Raw genomic sequence first — 15455 nt, forward strand, 5'->3', positions numbered from 1 at the left:
ATGAAAGTGCAAAGCCCTTTTCCATCCTGGTCCAGATACCAGGTCTGGATATGTCCTGCAAACGGGGTACAATCCAGATAAACCAAAGATTGTTTCTCAGGTACTGTTCCTGATCTTACCAGGTTAAGAGGAAGTAGATATGGTTCTGAATGAGATACACAGATCCAGGAGGGAAGTTCTCGAAACAGTAGCAGCAAACCTTATCAATTTGCATTGTAGAAATGTTCTGTGGACCAGTGAATGTACAAAATGGGAGAGCCATTACTGTGAACACCCTTTCTGAGATCTGTCGGGTGCCAGAATCAAATTCTGATATTAATATGGATACTGCAAAAGCTAATATTCTAATACTTAGGGATGCAAGGAATTCTCAGATAAAAAAACCATTTGCCTCTCTGATTTCAGTCCAGCTGCCTGAGGGGCAGGAGGAGTGAGGAAAGAAATGTTAAGTCCCTGAAAACTTTTAAGGATGATATTACACCATCTTAAACAAGGGGTTAGCTATGAAAGGGCATCCTTTCTTCTGGAGAACAGATTTTCCTTCTAAGCTGCTGGATACTTCAGTGGCTGGCATGATTACTTTCAGCATCTTCAAGACCATTTTTGTGTTAAATCTTTCTTCCCTTAGAATGTGACATGTAACTCAAGTACAACCCTCAGTTAACCGGTTCTCTGGTGGAGGGAATATCATACCCTGCTTCTGGTGTAGTGTTGCAACTAGTATTGTAACTTCAGAAAAGTAACTCTTGTAATTATTTTGTTTGTCACCACACGTGGATTCCTGCCATGAATTTCATTTGGGCACAGCAGCTTCCATAACTACGTAAGAGCTTTCTTCTGAAAATACCTCTTCCTCTCTCCAAGGAAGTTATGTAAATAGTTAGACACCATTAGGCTTCAAACCTGAAGGCTGCTGGATGCCCTTGTATTTCTCCTTACGGTTCCATGTAGTTCTAAACAAGCAACTATGGAGCAAAACAGAAACAGTGCTGAGCACATTCAGTTTCCCTGTGCTAAACTGCAAATGAGTTACAGCTCAATGTTTGCTCTTTGAGGAGGGGAGAGATTTTTCAGCTGCTATGCCAGCAAACCCCAGTATATCTGCAGCAATTGCAACAGAAGTTTGTATGCAGTAGTTCAATTGGACACTTTAGAGCTATGCCAGCAAGAACATACTTTTCACTTGTGTATGCTGTGTCTTCAGCTGAAGGCAGTGCTGGCATAGGTATGGCCTGCAATCAGTTCTGTTCATGACAGAGAACTAAGGGAGGCTATACGCACCCAAGCTGTGTATGTACCAAACACAAAATAGTTATGTTGAAACTTACCAGGCTCCGGTCTTACCACTGTCTAATAATCAGTGTACATTCAGCACCCTGTGTCATCTTTCATCTCTGTTCTGTCTGATTTGCTTCATTTGGACCTCACCCTCCTTGCCACTGCAGCTAGGACAAAACACGACAGAACTGTTAACATACATATCTACCCAAGTAGCAGCTCTCAGCTCAACAAGGCTGACTTTATTCCCCCCACTGACCTTTGTATAAACCAGAAAGGACAAATGCTGACACCAACAGCATATGAAACCCATTTATAAGGTGTTATGGTCGATGGCTGATTAATTTAAATAAAAAAAAAAATGCTGGTACAAGTGGCCAGACAGTTGTAAATATGTTTAATGTCATAACACCTATTATGCTACAAAAGGAGACTGATCTAAATCTCCCCTCTCTCAGCTTAAAGCCTTGTCCTATCACTACATGCTCTTGTCAAAAGCACCTCTCCACATTTCTTGTAGGACCCTTTTAGGCACTGGAAGCTGCTCTAAGGTCTTCTGGAGCCTCTTCCTATCTAGGCTGAGCAACTCCAGCTTTCTCAGTCTTCTAGAAAAAGTTCAATGTTGGATATTGCAGTTTTATGAAAAAGAGTAGTGGTGTGCTGTCATCAACCTGCTAAAATGTAACTTCTTTCTCCCTGTTCAAACTAGATTGTGCGCAGTATTAGTTGGAATACAATGCCCCTGCTAGGTATACAGTGAAAACATATGTTAATCTTCAGACAAACACAATTAGACAGAATGTTTGGGGTTCCTTTAGAAGTGCTAGATTTCCATCATTCCCTCTTTTTTCCACCAAAAAAGTCTCCAAAAGTGAAGGATTATGTGTTTTCAAAAGTGAATCTAAATCTGGATTTGCCCATTCCTGCAATACAAAAATAATGAGGATAAATGGGCGCTGTTTTGAGACAATACTGTGTTTGTGGAAAGTGTGACTACGTAACTGCGAAGTGTGGGTATTGTTTCTCTCTAGCACTCATATCTGTGCATGCCAGCAGCGACTATTTAAGCATGTATGTGAGAGGTCCCAGTTCTTAAACACACAAAAACCTCTGGGTTTTTGTGACAGGGCACAGATTGTCTGCCTCTGCTGGCCTTCACAATTAGCTCCACCTTTTGGACCCGAGACCCCATGATGCCTGCCCACCTTTCTGCACTCCCAGCTGCGTCTGGGTTACACGACTGCAGCAACCTGAGGGATGAGCTTGCCGGTGCTGGACCATAAGGCCACGACTGTATGATGAACAGCCATTTGCTCTGGACAAACCAGCCTGCAGATGAGAAGCAGGCTTTCATGCCTCTGCAGAGCACACTGCTTATGCCTGAGCACACATGAGGAGGCCGCGGGTGCCGTGACCCATGCTGAGGCCAGGCCTCAGCCGTGGGAGCGTTGGAAGCCCGAGGGCCTCGTATTTTTAGTCCCGACATTGACGCACCCCCACCTAACCGGCCCGCGCGCGGTCTCTGCCCCGCCGTGCGCGCGCGCCCCCTGCTGATGCCCCGCCCTGTTCCCCCTCGAGGGCGGCTTTGCTCCTCCCCTCGGCCTGAAGAGCCAGGGAAGCCCCGCAGCCAGCCCCTCTTCGTACGCCCTCCCCTGGCCCGGCGGTTGCGCTCGCGCTCCCGGTGGGATCGAAGTCCCCGGTGGTCCTTCTTCCCGGTAGCAGGCGGCGGCTCTGTTCGGTGCAAAATGCTGGGCATGTACGTGCCGGATAGGTTTGCCCTGAAATCGTCAAAAGTGCAGGACGGGATGGGGCTCTACGCGGCCCGCAGAGTTAAGAAGGTGGGTGATGGTCGGGCAACTAGGGTAGCGGCCTGGGCCGGCCCGAGCAGGCGGGGAGCGGATGCCACGTATCACAGGAGAGTGGGGCGACTCCTCCCCTCCTTGCCGCCGCCGGCCGGGCTGCGGCAATCTAACGTTACCTCAGAGCCACTTTGTGGGCGCTCTCCCCTCCGGGGGAGGCAGTGCCTGATCTCCCTATTCCCCCCAAAGGGTTCGTCCCGGGGAGCTGCCGCCCGGGGGGGGGGGGGGGGGAAGGGCGGCGGGGTCCTACCCTGTGCAGTCGGCGGAAGGTTTTCTCTGTGGGTGTCTGTGCCACCCGTTTTGTTTAAACTCCGTTGGTGTTTCTGGCGCTGGGGTGAGGGTAGGGCTGGCTCCCCAATCACCGATCGCCTTCAGGCCGCGGCGCCCATCTGCGGCCCCCTTCGGCCGCAGGCTCCCGCCGCATTTCTCACCTGAGGGCTCGGCGGGAGCAGTGTTTTGAGTCCGTCGTTTCGAGATAATAAAGCCGGGCCTGTGAAAAATACCGTCCAGTTGTGGTGCACTACTCTCATACCCTAACCAGGTATTGTCCCTTGACATAATTGAATAGAAAATCTCTTGATGACCTGAAATCCCAGTTATAACTGCCCAGGTGGCTTGGTAGCACAGATAAAGGCATAAAAGTTATGAACCCTTATTAGTATACACTTATATGTATTTTCTGTGTTTTGCTTTTCATCTTAGTCCTGGTTTTGGCTCTGAGTGGGGTGGGAGGGCTGCCTAATTTTCCAGTGATTTCATCAACAAAGGTTAGACACCATCGGTAGAGGGTCTCTCATTTTTAAGGTGCCCCTCAGTATTAACAGGGGGTGGAAGTGAAAAATTTTATATCGGTGGGCATAATTTATTTATTTTTTTTTCCCCCCAGAGGTTCTGATCTTTCCTTTGAAAACTGGGACTTCACACAGCAGGGAAGTCTCTATGCTACTAGCACTTCTTAATCCTTGAACTCTGAAATAGAGTGAGCTGTAGACTGAAGCTCAAGGAAATGATTATCTACATATGGTTCTGAATTTCGGTTCAGGGCCTGAGCCCCCTTCCTTTACACTGTTGACAGTTGGACCATTTCCTACCTGAATTACTCCATGTTGCTTTTGAACTCTGTTACGCTGGCAAAGTATATGCTATCAGAGCTCTGCCAGTGTGAGCACATCATACAGGACATCCTGGAAACATGAAATGGTGCTGTGTGACACGTATAGCATGTGGAATGCAGAAAGTAAAGGCAGAGGCAGTTGTAGTAAGAGATCTGTTTGTATTGGGAGTGTCTGTTACAGGCTTGTCCTTTATTTGACAATTAATCCCCTGCTGGTAGCACACAGGATTGTGGTATGAAAATCCCTGATCAGAAGTCTGTGTCTGACAGGCGGACATTAGTCTTTGATAGCCTGAGGAACCAGCTCTTGAGTTGCTGTGTGGGCAGTGGTTGGAACAGGTATTCCTAAAATGATTGGAGACTGAAGCACTGTGTGTTGCCACAGCTGTTCAGAAAGGGTGGATGTGTAAGTGACATGGATGACATGTTGGATATAGCCAGCCTGTTACTCTTTTCCACAAAAAGAAAAATCACATCTGAAGTGCTCTCAACATATTTTCTTCTCTGGTAATGAGGCAGCAGTACTACACTTCATGGCTGTGATAAAGTAGCTAATAGCAGGTAAATCAGTTCTTTGAAGCTTTGGGATTGGGAGGAGGTGTTGAATATGAAGACTGAAAGTAAAACACATTTCAAATTATTTTATAATCAGAAATTGCAGTGCCAACTCTCCAAGTGCTAAATAATCATGAATTAGGCCTCTGAAAATTCTCCTATTAGCAAAATTTTGGTGATAATACATTTTGAATGGCTGTTGTCTGCTACCTGCTTTTGTGCCTTTAGGTATTACGCTGTGCTTTGAAGTTTTCATCTGTAATCATAAAATGTGGAAACTTTTTGTTTCGTTACTTCTACCCAAGCTGTGATTCTCTTGTAACTTTTTTTCTTCAGTAGCTCTCCTTTGGTTACAGCATCAGTATTATAAGGACCTTGGTCTAATCATTGGAGAACCACTACATTTCTCATTGCTAAGACCGGAAGAAGATTTATCACTGCTCCTTTCTTGAAAGCAACTGTTGAAAATAGCTTTTTTAACGTTTGAATGATGTGCCTTCATGTCTTGAATAATTAATGTGGTTGACTTTAGACTCTATTATATGTCTCACTTTTATTCATCAGGGAGGAATTTGAAGTCTTAGTGTGGTTTTGATTAATATATGACATATGACTGCATGTTTATTAACTAGGACTAATACATATATATATGAAGAAAATGCTCTGAAAGGCTAAATGAATAATTACACTTATCTCCATGGACCTTCATGATCCAAGACATGAAGTTTTGCTGTCTCTAAATTCTTTCCAATTTTGAGAAGCTAGAAAGCTTCCGAATCAGCTATTGTTTATGTTACATATATTTTACATTTAGAGCTGGACATCTTGCCTTTTGCTTTTCCTATTGTTTTAAGCTTCTAGAAGGTCTTAAACATACTACAGTAGAGGTTTATGTGTCTGGAGTAGCTGAGATAGGAATGCTGTATGGTGTTCCTTGTTTTGAGTCAGTATGCATTATTAAGCTATTGCTGTGCTTCATCCCAGAGGTGATGCATGCTTTGGTGATGGGTAAAATTAACACTGCAGATGCTTTACAAGGTACCTAGGGATCTTTTGGATTGTAAGTACGAAGGTATTTCTGAGGTGAGGGTTGTGGAAACGTCCAAAATTCTTAAAGAAGTAATTAATCTTTTCAGGTTGTCTTAAAAAGTGTTATTCTGCCGCTGAAGTGAATGTGGGAGACTAGTTTTTTTTAGGTTTCTTATTTATTATGTCTTTAAATAATTTCCAGAGTAAACTTGTGTTACTGTTTTTCTTTTTTTTCTTTCTATAGAACTAATCTAGATTATAGATTGGACTATAGATTATAGTCCAATAGGATTCTTTCCATCTTGATAATTGCTATGAGTAATGAAAGATTCTGCAGATAAAATTATGCCCTTTTAGACCTCAGCAGTTGTCGTGAGCTGCTTTCCCTGTTGCACCAAGCCTGTTACTTTCTGAGTGAATGGGGGAAGCCAGCTCAGCTTGGCAGGAGGCTTCTGCTCCAGAAAGGGCCTGCCTTATCTTTACTGAGCTAGACAGGACCTTACTGTTTCCAGAGAAGTTTTCCTCTGATATCACCTTGGCTCTTCCTCCTTCTTAATCTGAGAAAACAATGCAATTTAAGCAAATTGCCTTTCATGTGACACTTGCCTGGCACATATTAGTATGTTTACTGGGGTGTCAGCTTCAGCTGAGAATGTTTATGGCTGTACACATTCAAGTGTATTCACCTGTTTTCACCTTCATTACTGATAAGATTGAGGGACTCTTCATCAGGGACTGTAGTGATAGGTCAAGGGGTAATGGGTGTAAATGTAAACAGGGGAAGTTCAGGTTATACAAGGAGGACCTTCTTTACTGTAAGGGCGGTGAGGCACTGGAACAGATTGCCCAAATAAGTTGTAAATGCTCCATCCTTGGCAGTGTTCAAGGCCAGGTTGGACAGAGCTTTGGGCAACATGATGGAGTGTGAGACATCCCTGCCCATGGCAGAGGGGTTGGTACTAGGTGATCTTAAGGTCATTTCCAACCCAAACCATTCTATGATTAAGAAGAAAATTTCAGTTTGAGTATTAAATCCCAGGCAGGCAGAAATGGAACTGGGAAATGACTGGCAGGGGAGGAACTCTGACCTCATTTGTTTAGCAAAACAATGAAAGGTGATATGGAGATAAGTGAGAGGTGAAGACCCATAGTGCCAGTTTTTGATGTCACTGCCCCTTTCTGTGTCTCCAGAAGGGCTCCAGTTGTTGTCTTTTTACTTTCTGCTTTGTTGTTCTTTCTAATGAAATCTTCTTTTTGCACATTTGTAAATATTGGCCCTCAACTCTGTTACCTTGTCCTGCAATGCCAATTTGCTTTTCCTTTGTTTATTGACTTTCAGGTTCAATTTTAAATACAAGGTTTTTTTTTTGGTTTTTTTTTTTAGGTTTTTTTGGTTGGTTGTTTTCTCAGAGGAATGATGCATTGTTCTTTCTCTCCGTTCTACCTGTAGGGAATCTGTAAAAACTAAGCAAGATACAAAACATGTAGCAGGCTGTTACTGGGATCATGGAACATGCCTGGGGGAAGGGATGAGTGGAGAAGATCAATACTTTTATTAGCCATAATAGCATTATTTTTAAAGAAACACCAAAGTTGATTTTCATTATATATTTATAATCTGTAATGCTTAGAAGTATATAGAGCTTTTAGACTTGAGTACTGCTTAAAGGAACATTGTGCATTCCAGTTTGTAGGGGTTGTCACTGTAAATAAGGACAGGGTTGGGGGAATGGGGAGGAGCTAGGCCTGTATTAGAAGAAAGTCCTATTTAAATAATTTACCCTTCTGGTAGTGTGACATCTGTGATGGAAGAACATATCAATGGATGCTTCCACAGCATGTGTTATGAGTAGCAGGTGGTATAACATTTTAATTTTATTTATGAAAGCTTGAATTAATTCATAGACATGTGCATACTCCTTTTGTTTTTAAATGAATCTCTCTGTATGATCAGACTCTCAGTTATTCAGTGTTTTGATATGTGGCACTTGAAAAAGTAGTATTGCAAATAATCTTGCAAATAAATCTAATGTAAACTTTGTGCTTGCCAAATACTTCATGCCTTAGTTGGCTGTCTATTGCAAGGTACTTGAAAATTTTGTGAGAAATGTCAGAAATTTCACGCGTAAATTTCAGCCTTGTTTAAAATTAAGAAAATGCTGTTTCCCAAAGGGGAAATAAGCATGTACAGGAAAGGTATGGTTTTAACAGATTCTCCAAGCTACGAGAAGAGTGGGAATGAGCTTGAAGTTGAATCCTGAAGGGTGCGCACCCTTGTGGCATGTAGTTGGATGAGAAAGGAAAACTGTCCTTTGCCATTTGAAGCTGAAAGTGATCCTCTGCTGGAGGTTGGTAATTCACTTGCCTTTATTCGATTATTTTTTCCACTAATTCTTTTTCTTTTATAATTTTGCCTTTAGGGTGAAAAATTTGGCCCCTTTGCAGGGGAGAAGCGAATGCCTGAGGAGCTGGATGAGAGCACAGACTGCAGGCTCATGTGGGAAGTGAGTAGTCTAAAATGACATTAGCACACCTAGCCAAAAGTGTTTTCAGAATTAAGATTTACCATAACAAGTCCTTTTTCTTTTTTTTTTTTCTCCAGCTTAAAGATACTGTAATGAGATTTTGTACTCACTGATGCTTTTAAAATACGCTTTGTGGGTGGAGGGGGATTGACTTATTTAAAACTATAAAGAAACAACAAATGATAGTTTCTAATCACAGAAACATAGAATTATTTGGATTTCAAGGGACCTTAAAGATTATCTTGTTCCAGCTTCCTGCCGTGGACAGGGACACCTTCCACTAGACCAGGTTGCTCAAAGCCTATCAATGAAGTGTGAAAAATACCAAGTCAGGCAAACCAGAAAAATATAACAACATTGTGAAAATTACTGAAAAATGTTAAAAAGGTTTAAATATGGGAAGATGATTGTAAGTTACTGAAATACTGATATATGCTGATTAACAGGTGTCAATTAATGGCTTACTCCAAGTGTAATATAAAACATCTCCTGCTGTGACCCTTCTTCTAGGGTTTGGCAATTGTGTAAGGGAAGTTTTCAAATGTTAGCAACTTTGTAATGCAATGTGTAGTTGTGAGATCTTGAGCAAAACAAAAAATCTGGTGTTGTGGGCAGAGGAAGGCATAGTGAGTTTTGGGACTCATTGAAAGTATTTTATACATGTTAGGCAGCAACAGTAGACTAGATTTTGTAATTAGGTCCCTAACCCAGCCTATTTCCTATCATAGTTGTGTTTGCCTGTAGTAAAAATCTATCAGTTGAGCAATTGAAGAAATTACACTAACTGAAAAATACTTGTAATAGCAACATTTCCAACTTGTTAGAAGCACCTGGTCTTCAGTGCTTCTGTCTTTATTATCTTTCTTTTATGCTGTAGTTCTTTGAGCAGAATTCCTTTTCTTCTCCTCATCCCCCAGCAGTTTCTATTGAATGATATTTAGTCCTGGTCTACACCAAGAAGGGGACTCCCTTCCTGTTTTTGAACATTTCTATAGTTAGAGGTGTAAGGATGACTTATTTTTCTGTTGTGTGGCACTGTACAAAAAATGCTTATGTTTGACATGTGGCTTGAAGCACTGTTTATGCATTTATTACACAATAAATGTGTATTTGGAAAAAAAATCCCTTCTAGCATTAACATCGCTGAGCAGCTTATAAAGAGCATAGTATTGATACAATCTTAGTAGAGCTGTAACTAGATTCTATGCTCTTATGAGTGAGAGAATGCTAAAAGCCTGTCACATTAAACCCAGAATCAATAGAAATATAATGAGTGGCAAAATATTCCTAGATGAATGTTAGGTCTTTGAATCCCTGTGCTTTTGTTTTCCCCCTTTCCCTTTTTTCTTTTCTTTTTCTTTTAAAAAAAAAAAAAAATATCTTACAGTGTGTCCAAAATATCATTTCCCAGAGAGGAGGTGTGGACAATTTGTTCCCCTCTCTGGTTATGTACTTAGAGCAGCTGGCTTCATCTCCTTTGTTCTCAGTTGAAACTAAAACAATGTAGTGTGCTTTTATTAGATATATTTGCTGTACATGTTAATGTGCCCTGGCTCACTTGCCTTTTCATGGTTTCTGCAGGTTATTTGAAACCAATAAAATACTTGAGCTAGAACAAGGTTTTCAGAAGGGATGGTGGGTGGATTATAGAAACAACAAGGTCTTTAAGTTTGTTGGAAAGCCGTATGATTTTCCAGATTCCTCATTGCTGATGATTAAATGAGATTTACCTGTTCATGTAAGACAGAAAATAAAAACCAAATACATGGATTTACTGATGACACTAATATGACCCTATCAACAGCAAACCAGAAAACGAGTTTTTTTATGAGCTGTTTGAAAAGATTTCATAATATCTTACTGTAACATAGTTTTGAGAGCCTTGAAAAGATTCCTGCATACCGAATTTTATGACTTCCTGAATGTTTGAACCCAAGTTGTTCATGTTTACTGAGGTTGATCTGAGCGTGAGCTTTATAGTACAATGTAAATCATGCTGAGAGTAGTCTTAAATTGAAAATCAAGACCAGGAATGCAGAAGGTAGAAAGCTGAACACTGCGAGTAGATGGTTATTGCAGAGACTGTGGGAGGCAGACACAGCAACTAGCCAAGTTTTTGGGTAGTCAGCTGTACTGAAGATATGAAAAATAATTAATTTGAACACTGTTGGGTGAAGGCATGCTAAAGCTTGGCCTCGCAGTCTGATGGCAGTCAAAACAATGCATTTTCAGAGAGGACACCTTTAGGAAGAAAGCTAAGTGGTAGAGAGTTTTTCTAAGTGAAGTAAAAGTGAACATTGGTGGAACATTTCATTTCTTGGCATGTGATGCCTGGGATCTGAGCTTCAATTTTGTGGAACAGTTTTCTCTGAGGAAGTTTACCACATGCATTTCTAGTTGTGTAGAGTAGTGGTCTGTGATGTGGTCTCTTTTGATCAAGCTGTTCCTTTTTCTCCAAGACCAGCATTTTGTGTTGGCATCTTTAAGATGTCATGTTGAGACAAAATTGTACACATTATGTTTTCTTTTGGTCTTCAGGAAAACATGGAACCCAGCAAATTTATTGCGTCCAGTGATTTTGTTAAATAAAGTTCTGAGGATATTAGAGATTCTGTTTGAATTAAACCTAGCAGAATGCTATTGGCCTGGCTGTAACTTGCAGAGTGGTGAAGAAATCAAAGGCTTACACTTGCTCGTTTAACAGATGCCAGAGGACCGATGGTGGTGGGGGGAAGTGTCTTTGATCTTGCTGTTATCTTTGTAAAGAGCTATATGCTGAAATGTTTTACTTACAAGTGATGTAAAAGGGGAAAAAACCCACAAACCTGTGGTAAACATAAAGTTAGGAGTAGTAATAAAAAGCCAAGAAAATGTCCAAATAGCTGGCTCCCTCCCTCCCTCCTTCCTTTCTTCCTTCCCTCCTTTCCCCCCTTCCCCCACCTTCTCATTATCCCCCAGCCTGAATTGCATGTTAACACTACTTAAGCAGGCAGCTAGTTGCTAGTGATGAGTTTTATTCTTATTGTTAGTATCCCACTAGCACCTTGATTAAATACTGCTTTGTTGGTCTGTATTAGTATACTTGGCATAGAAACTTTAAATTAACGTTTTTGCTGGGAGAGCAAGTGCTTGAAGGCAAAACCAAAATAATCTTTAGGTGTTGAAGTTCACAGAAGTTTTTGCCTCTGAAGGCTCAGATGTTCAGTTTATTTTCTTTATTGTTGCTCACCAAGAAAGTGGCATTCATTGGATTGTGGCAAGCATATACTTTTGGTGATGACTTTGACAACTGTTAAAACAGGGAGGGCTGGAAAGACTTAGTCCTTCTTCAAATACTATTATATACCATGAAGAAATGTTGGTCAGGATTGGATGGCATATAATATGCTGTGTAATGCTGAATGTTACATGTTTCAGGTTTGGTTTCTATCTATCTGCCAAGATTATGTTTTCTTCATTGTTACGTTAAAACCAAGAAGAAGATGCTGCAAATGCATGTGTTACTGAAACTAGTAATGAGTGGTGTCCCTCAGGGATTGGTGTTGGGAACAGTCTTGTTCAGCAACTTTGTCAGTGACATGGACAGTGGGATTGAGTACTTCCTCAGCAAGTTTACTGGTGACACCAAGCTGTGTGGTTCGGTTGGTACATTGGAGGGAAGGAATGCCATACAGACTGATCTTGACATGCTTGTGAGGTGGGTTGATCCCAACCTCATAAAGTTTAACCATGCCAAGTGCAAGGTCCTGCACCTGGGTTGGAGCAATACCAGGCAGAGCTACAGGTTGGGCAGAGAAAAAATTCAGAGCAACCCTGCGGAAAAGGACTTGGAGGTGTTGGTCGATGAGAAACTTCACGTGAGCTGGCTCCAGTGTGTGCTTGCAGCCCAGAAAGCCAACCGTATCCTGGGCTGCATCAAAAGGAGCATGACCAGCAGGTTGAAGGAGGTGATCCTGCCCCTCTACTCTGCTCTCGCAACACCTCACTTGGAGTACTGTGTACAGTTCTGGTGTCCTCAACATAAAAAGGACATGGAACTGTTGGACCTATTCCAGAGGCGGGCCACGAGGATGATCAGGGGACTGCAGCACCTCCCATATGAAGATAGTCTGAGAAAGTTGAGGCTGTTCAGCCTGGGGAAGATAAGGCTGCATGGAGACCTCATAGCAGCCTTCCAGTATCTGAAGGGGGCCTAAAGGGGTGCTGAGGAGGGACTCTTCATTAGGGACTGTAGCGATAGGACAAGGGGTGATGGGTTAAAACTCTGTCCTGGGTTTAGCAGTAGCAGTGATTTTTTTTCACCTTCTTGGTAGCTGGTGCAGCGCTGTGTTTTTTGACTTTCAGCCTGGAAACAACGCTGATAACACTGTTTTTAGTTGTTGCTAAGTAATGTTTACCCTGACCAAGGACTTTGTGAGGCTCATGATCTGCCAGGGAGGAGGGAAAGCCGGGAGGAAGCAGAGACAGGACACTTGACCCAAGCTAGGCAAAGAGGTATTCCCTACCACAGCATGTCATGCCCGGGGTGGGGTAACTGGGAGTTACCTGGAAGGACGCGGGGTCTTCTGGGTCGGACTCGTTTTTCGGTGGGTGGTATCGTATTCTCTTCTCCTTGTTATTTTCTCTTATCACTGTTGTCGTTGGTGGTAGCGGTGGTGATTTGTGTTGTACATTGGTTGCTGGACTGTTCTTGTCTCAACCTGTGGGATTTGCACTCTTTTGATTCTCCTCCCCATCTGTCCGGGAGCAGGGAAGGGGAGAGCCCTTGGTGGGGGTGCCTTGATTGCTTCCAGCCTGGCACCACTCACTGGGAGTGAGTGAACAAGCTGTCTGGCTAGGGTTTAAACCACAACAGTTCCTTTTTTGGCGCCCAAAGGGTTGAGATAACGACAGATCTGTCCGGATTAATAGTCACTCGTCACAATGCTGATTTATTGGCTCTCAAGGTTGTTCCTCTTGGTCTCACAGTTTCAGTATACCGTACCTTACTTTGAGCCGATATTTGCTGTATTAGTGTTTTTCAAGTGTGGGGCCTGGGCTAAGGTTTTTGTCTCATTGTACTTTATGGTAATGAATTGTAATACAATAGAATCATTGATCATGAAGCTGATCTGGCTTATGTTCCCAGTGTGGTCACCACCTTTATGCTTTGGGAGGTATATAATAGAAGTGCTTAACAATTACACATCTTTTTTTCCCCTTCTCGGGTGGTCAACCTGTGAAGGAGACCTTCTTTTACCCTCCCAGTCCTCCCCCCAGACCATTTACAGCATCATTTGAGAGTTTTGAAGTTTTTGAATGGCCTTTTAATGCTGTTGAGACTTGTTTGCTGATCGTGATGGGGATCACTATGTTGGCACGCATACAGAGTGTATTTTGCCCACAACTGATTTCAAGAGTTAAGCAGAGTCAGGTTTGGGTCAAGTCTGGGGTCAAACGACGATGTAGGAGGACCAAGAGATTTTCCCTGAGGCTGGACAGTCATGAGTGGCAGGGTGTGTGGGATAGTATGGGCAAGTATCTAGGTCAGCGGGCCCCTCCAGTACTTTGGAATTTCACCACTGAACAACTGCAAAATCCAGAAGAATTACTAAAACACTTAAATGAGGTGTGTGGTCATTCTGGTCATACCAGAGATGGACAAATCATGGCAACGTGCTGGGGCTTGGCCTATGCTTACAGGGCCTTGTTCAACACTATCCAGCACCTTCAAAAAGAAAAAAATGTCGGCGGATCTGAGGGCAAAGCAGCAGTCAGTGCAGCTACTCCAGCTCCAAGCACAGCAGCTTCACCACCCCCAGCCACAAGTACAGTCGCTACGCAAACTTTGGCTGCAATGAACAGCACAGCTACCCCAGTGGCAACTAAAGCAGCTGCTCAAACTTCAACTGCAGCAGACAGCACGGTTTCGCCAGCTCCAGGCACAGCAGCTATACCACCCCCAGCAACAAGTACAGTCGCTACTCAAACCACAGTGATAATTACTGGAGCCAAACCAGAGGACCAATTCGTACCAATATCAGCTGCCCCTGTACGCAAGAGAGAAAAAGCAAAAAAGAGGCAAGAAGGGTGAAGCAAGATGAAGAAACAATGTATTCACCACCCGGTCTAGCATCTGATCAGGAGTCATCATCACATCACGAAGAAGAAGAAGAGGTGACTTCTCGACCTCGGACCTCAACCGAGCTACGGAATATACGAAAAGATTTTACCCGTCAACCAGGGGAGCACATCATCACCTGGTTGCTCTGATGGTGGGACAGTGGGGCCGATGGTCACGAACTAGAAGGTACAGAAGCCAAGCAGCTGGGATCACTTGCTAGAGAAGGGGGAATTGACAAAGCAATTGCAAGAGAGAAAAAGTCCCTCAGTCTCTGGAGGCGGGTCTTGGCAGCTGTGAAAGAAAGGTTTCCATAAAAGGACAATGTTATGAGTCGTTTGGCCTAGTGGACTACTATAGACAAAGGCATCCAGTCTCTGAGGCAATCAGCCATCGTAGAGATGATCTATCACATCAAGCTGAATAACGGGGATATACCCATGGATCCAGATGAAGTTGAATGTACACAACCCATGTGGTGAAAACTTACACGGAATGCACCGTCATCATATGCCCATTCATTGGCAACAGTAACCTGGAATGACATAGTACCACTAACAGTGGATGAAATGGTTCATAAACTCTGAGAGTTCAAAGACAATCTCACCCCTTTCATCATCTCAGCTGTGGAAAAACTGTCCCAGGATCTCAAACAATTGAGGGACGATCTATCTGATTTACCCAGCTCCTCACGTGTACCAACCCACGTCTCAGCTATTAACAAAAGGCGTCCTGTTGTTCGAGAGAGGAGATACAGGAGGTATATGCCATGGGCTACCCTATGGTTTTACCTGCGGGATCACGGAGAAGACATGACAAAGTGGGATGGAAAAACCTACTCAGCTTTGGAGGAACAGGTGAGTGAATTGAAGAGGGGAGCAAGGGCTAAGACTGATTGTCCCATGAGAGCTACGGCTTCAGTCTCTGGTGAGCAGTTTCCCAGATGGAGTGGAAGAGCTGATATTACTCCAGCTCCTGTGATAACGAAGAATAAT

At 43.0% G+C, this 15455-nt stretch overlaps 1 protein-coding gene and 1 long non-coding RNA gene across 10 annotated transcripts in view; one reads left to right on the forward strand and one right to left on the reverse strand.

Moving 5' to 3' along the window:
* Positions 1-3279, reverse strand: part of LOC134167711 (uncharacterized) — a 38625-nt gene extending 35346 nt beyond the window's left edge. For both annotated transcript variants that reach the window (XR_009966265.1, XR_009966266.1), the window contains exons 1-2: positions 3257-3279; positions 1329-1445 (exon numbers count right to left, since the gene is read on the reverse strand). This is a non-coding gene — a long non-coding RNA (uncharacterized LOC134167711). The remainder of the gene's footprint in view (positions 1-1328; positions 1446-3256) is intronic.
* PRDM5 (PR/SET domain 5) overlaps positions 2826-15455 on the forward strand; it is a 92946-nt gene continuing 80316 nt past the window's right edge. For 3 of the 8 annotated variants that reach the window (XM_062626625.1, XM_062626627.1, XM_062626626.1), the window contains exons 1-2: positions 2842-3116; positions 8256-8339. In XM_062626625.1, the coding sequence (XP_062482609.1) occupies positions 3024-3116; positions 8256-8339 (177 nt within the window). In that variant the 5' untranslated portion in view covers positions 2842-3023. Of the gene's footprint in view, positions 3117-8255; positions 8340-15455 lie in introns of all 8 variants that reach the window. The other 5 variants (XM_062626623.1, XM_062626624.1, XM_062626630.1 and 2 more) reach the window with 4 other exon arrangements.

Source organism: Pezoporus occidentalis, unplaced genomic scaffold (assembly GCF_034315485.1).
Source record: "Pezoporus occidentalis ecotype Australia unplaced genomic scaffold, CSIRO_AGI_Poc_V1 ctg295, whole genome shotgun sequence".
Lineage (NCBI taxonomy): Eukaryota > Metazoa > Chordata > Aves > Psittaciformes > Psittacidae > Pezoporus > Pezoporus occidentalis.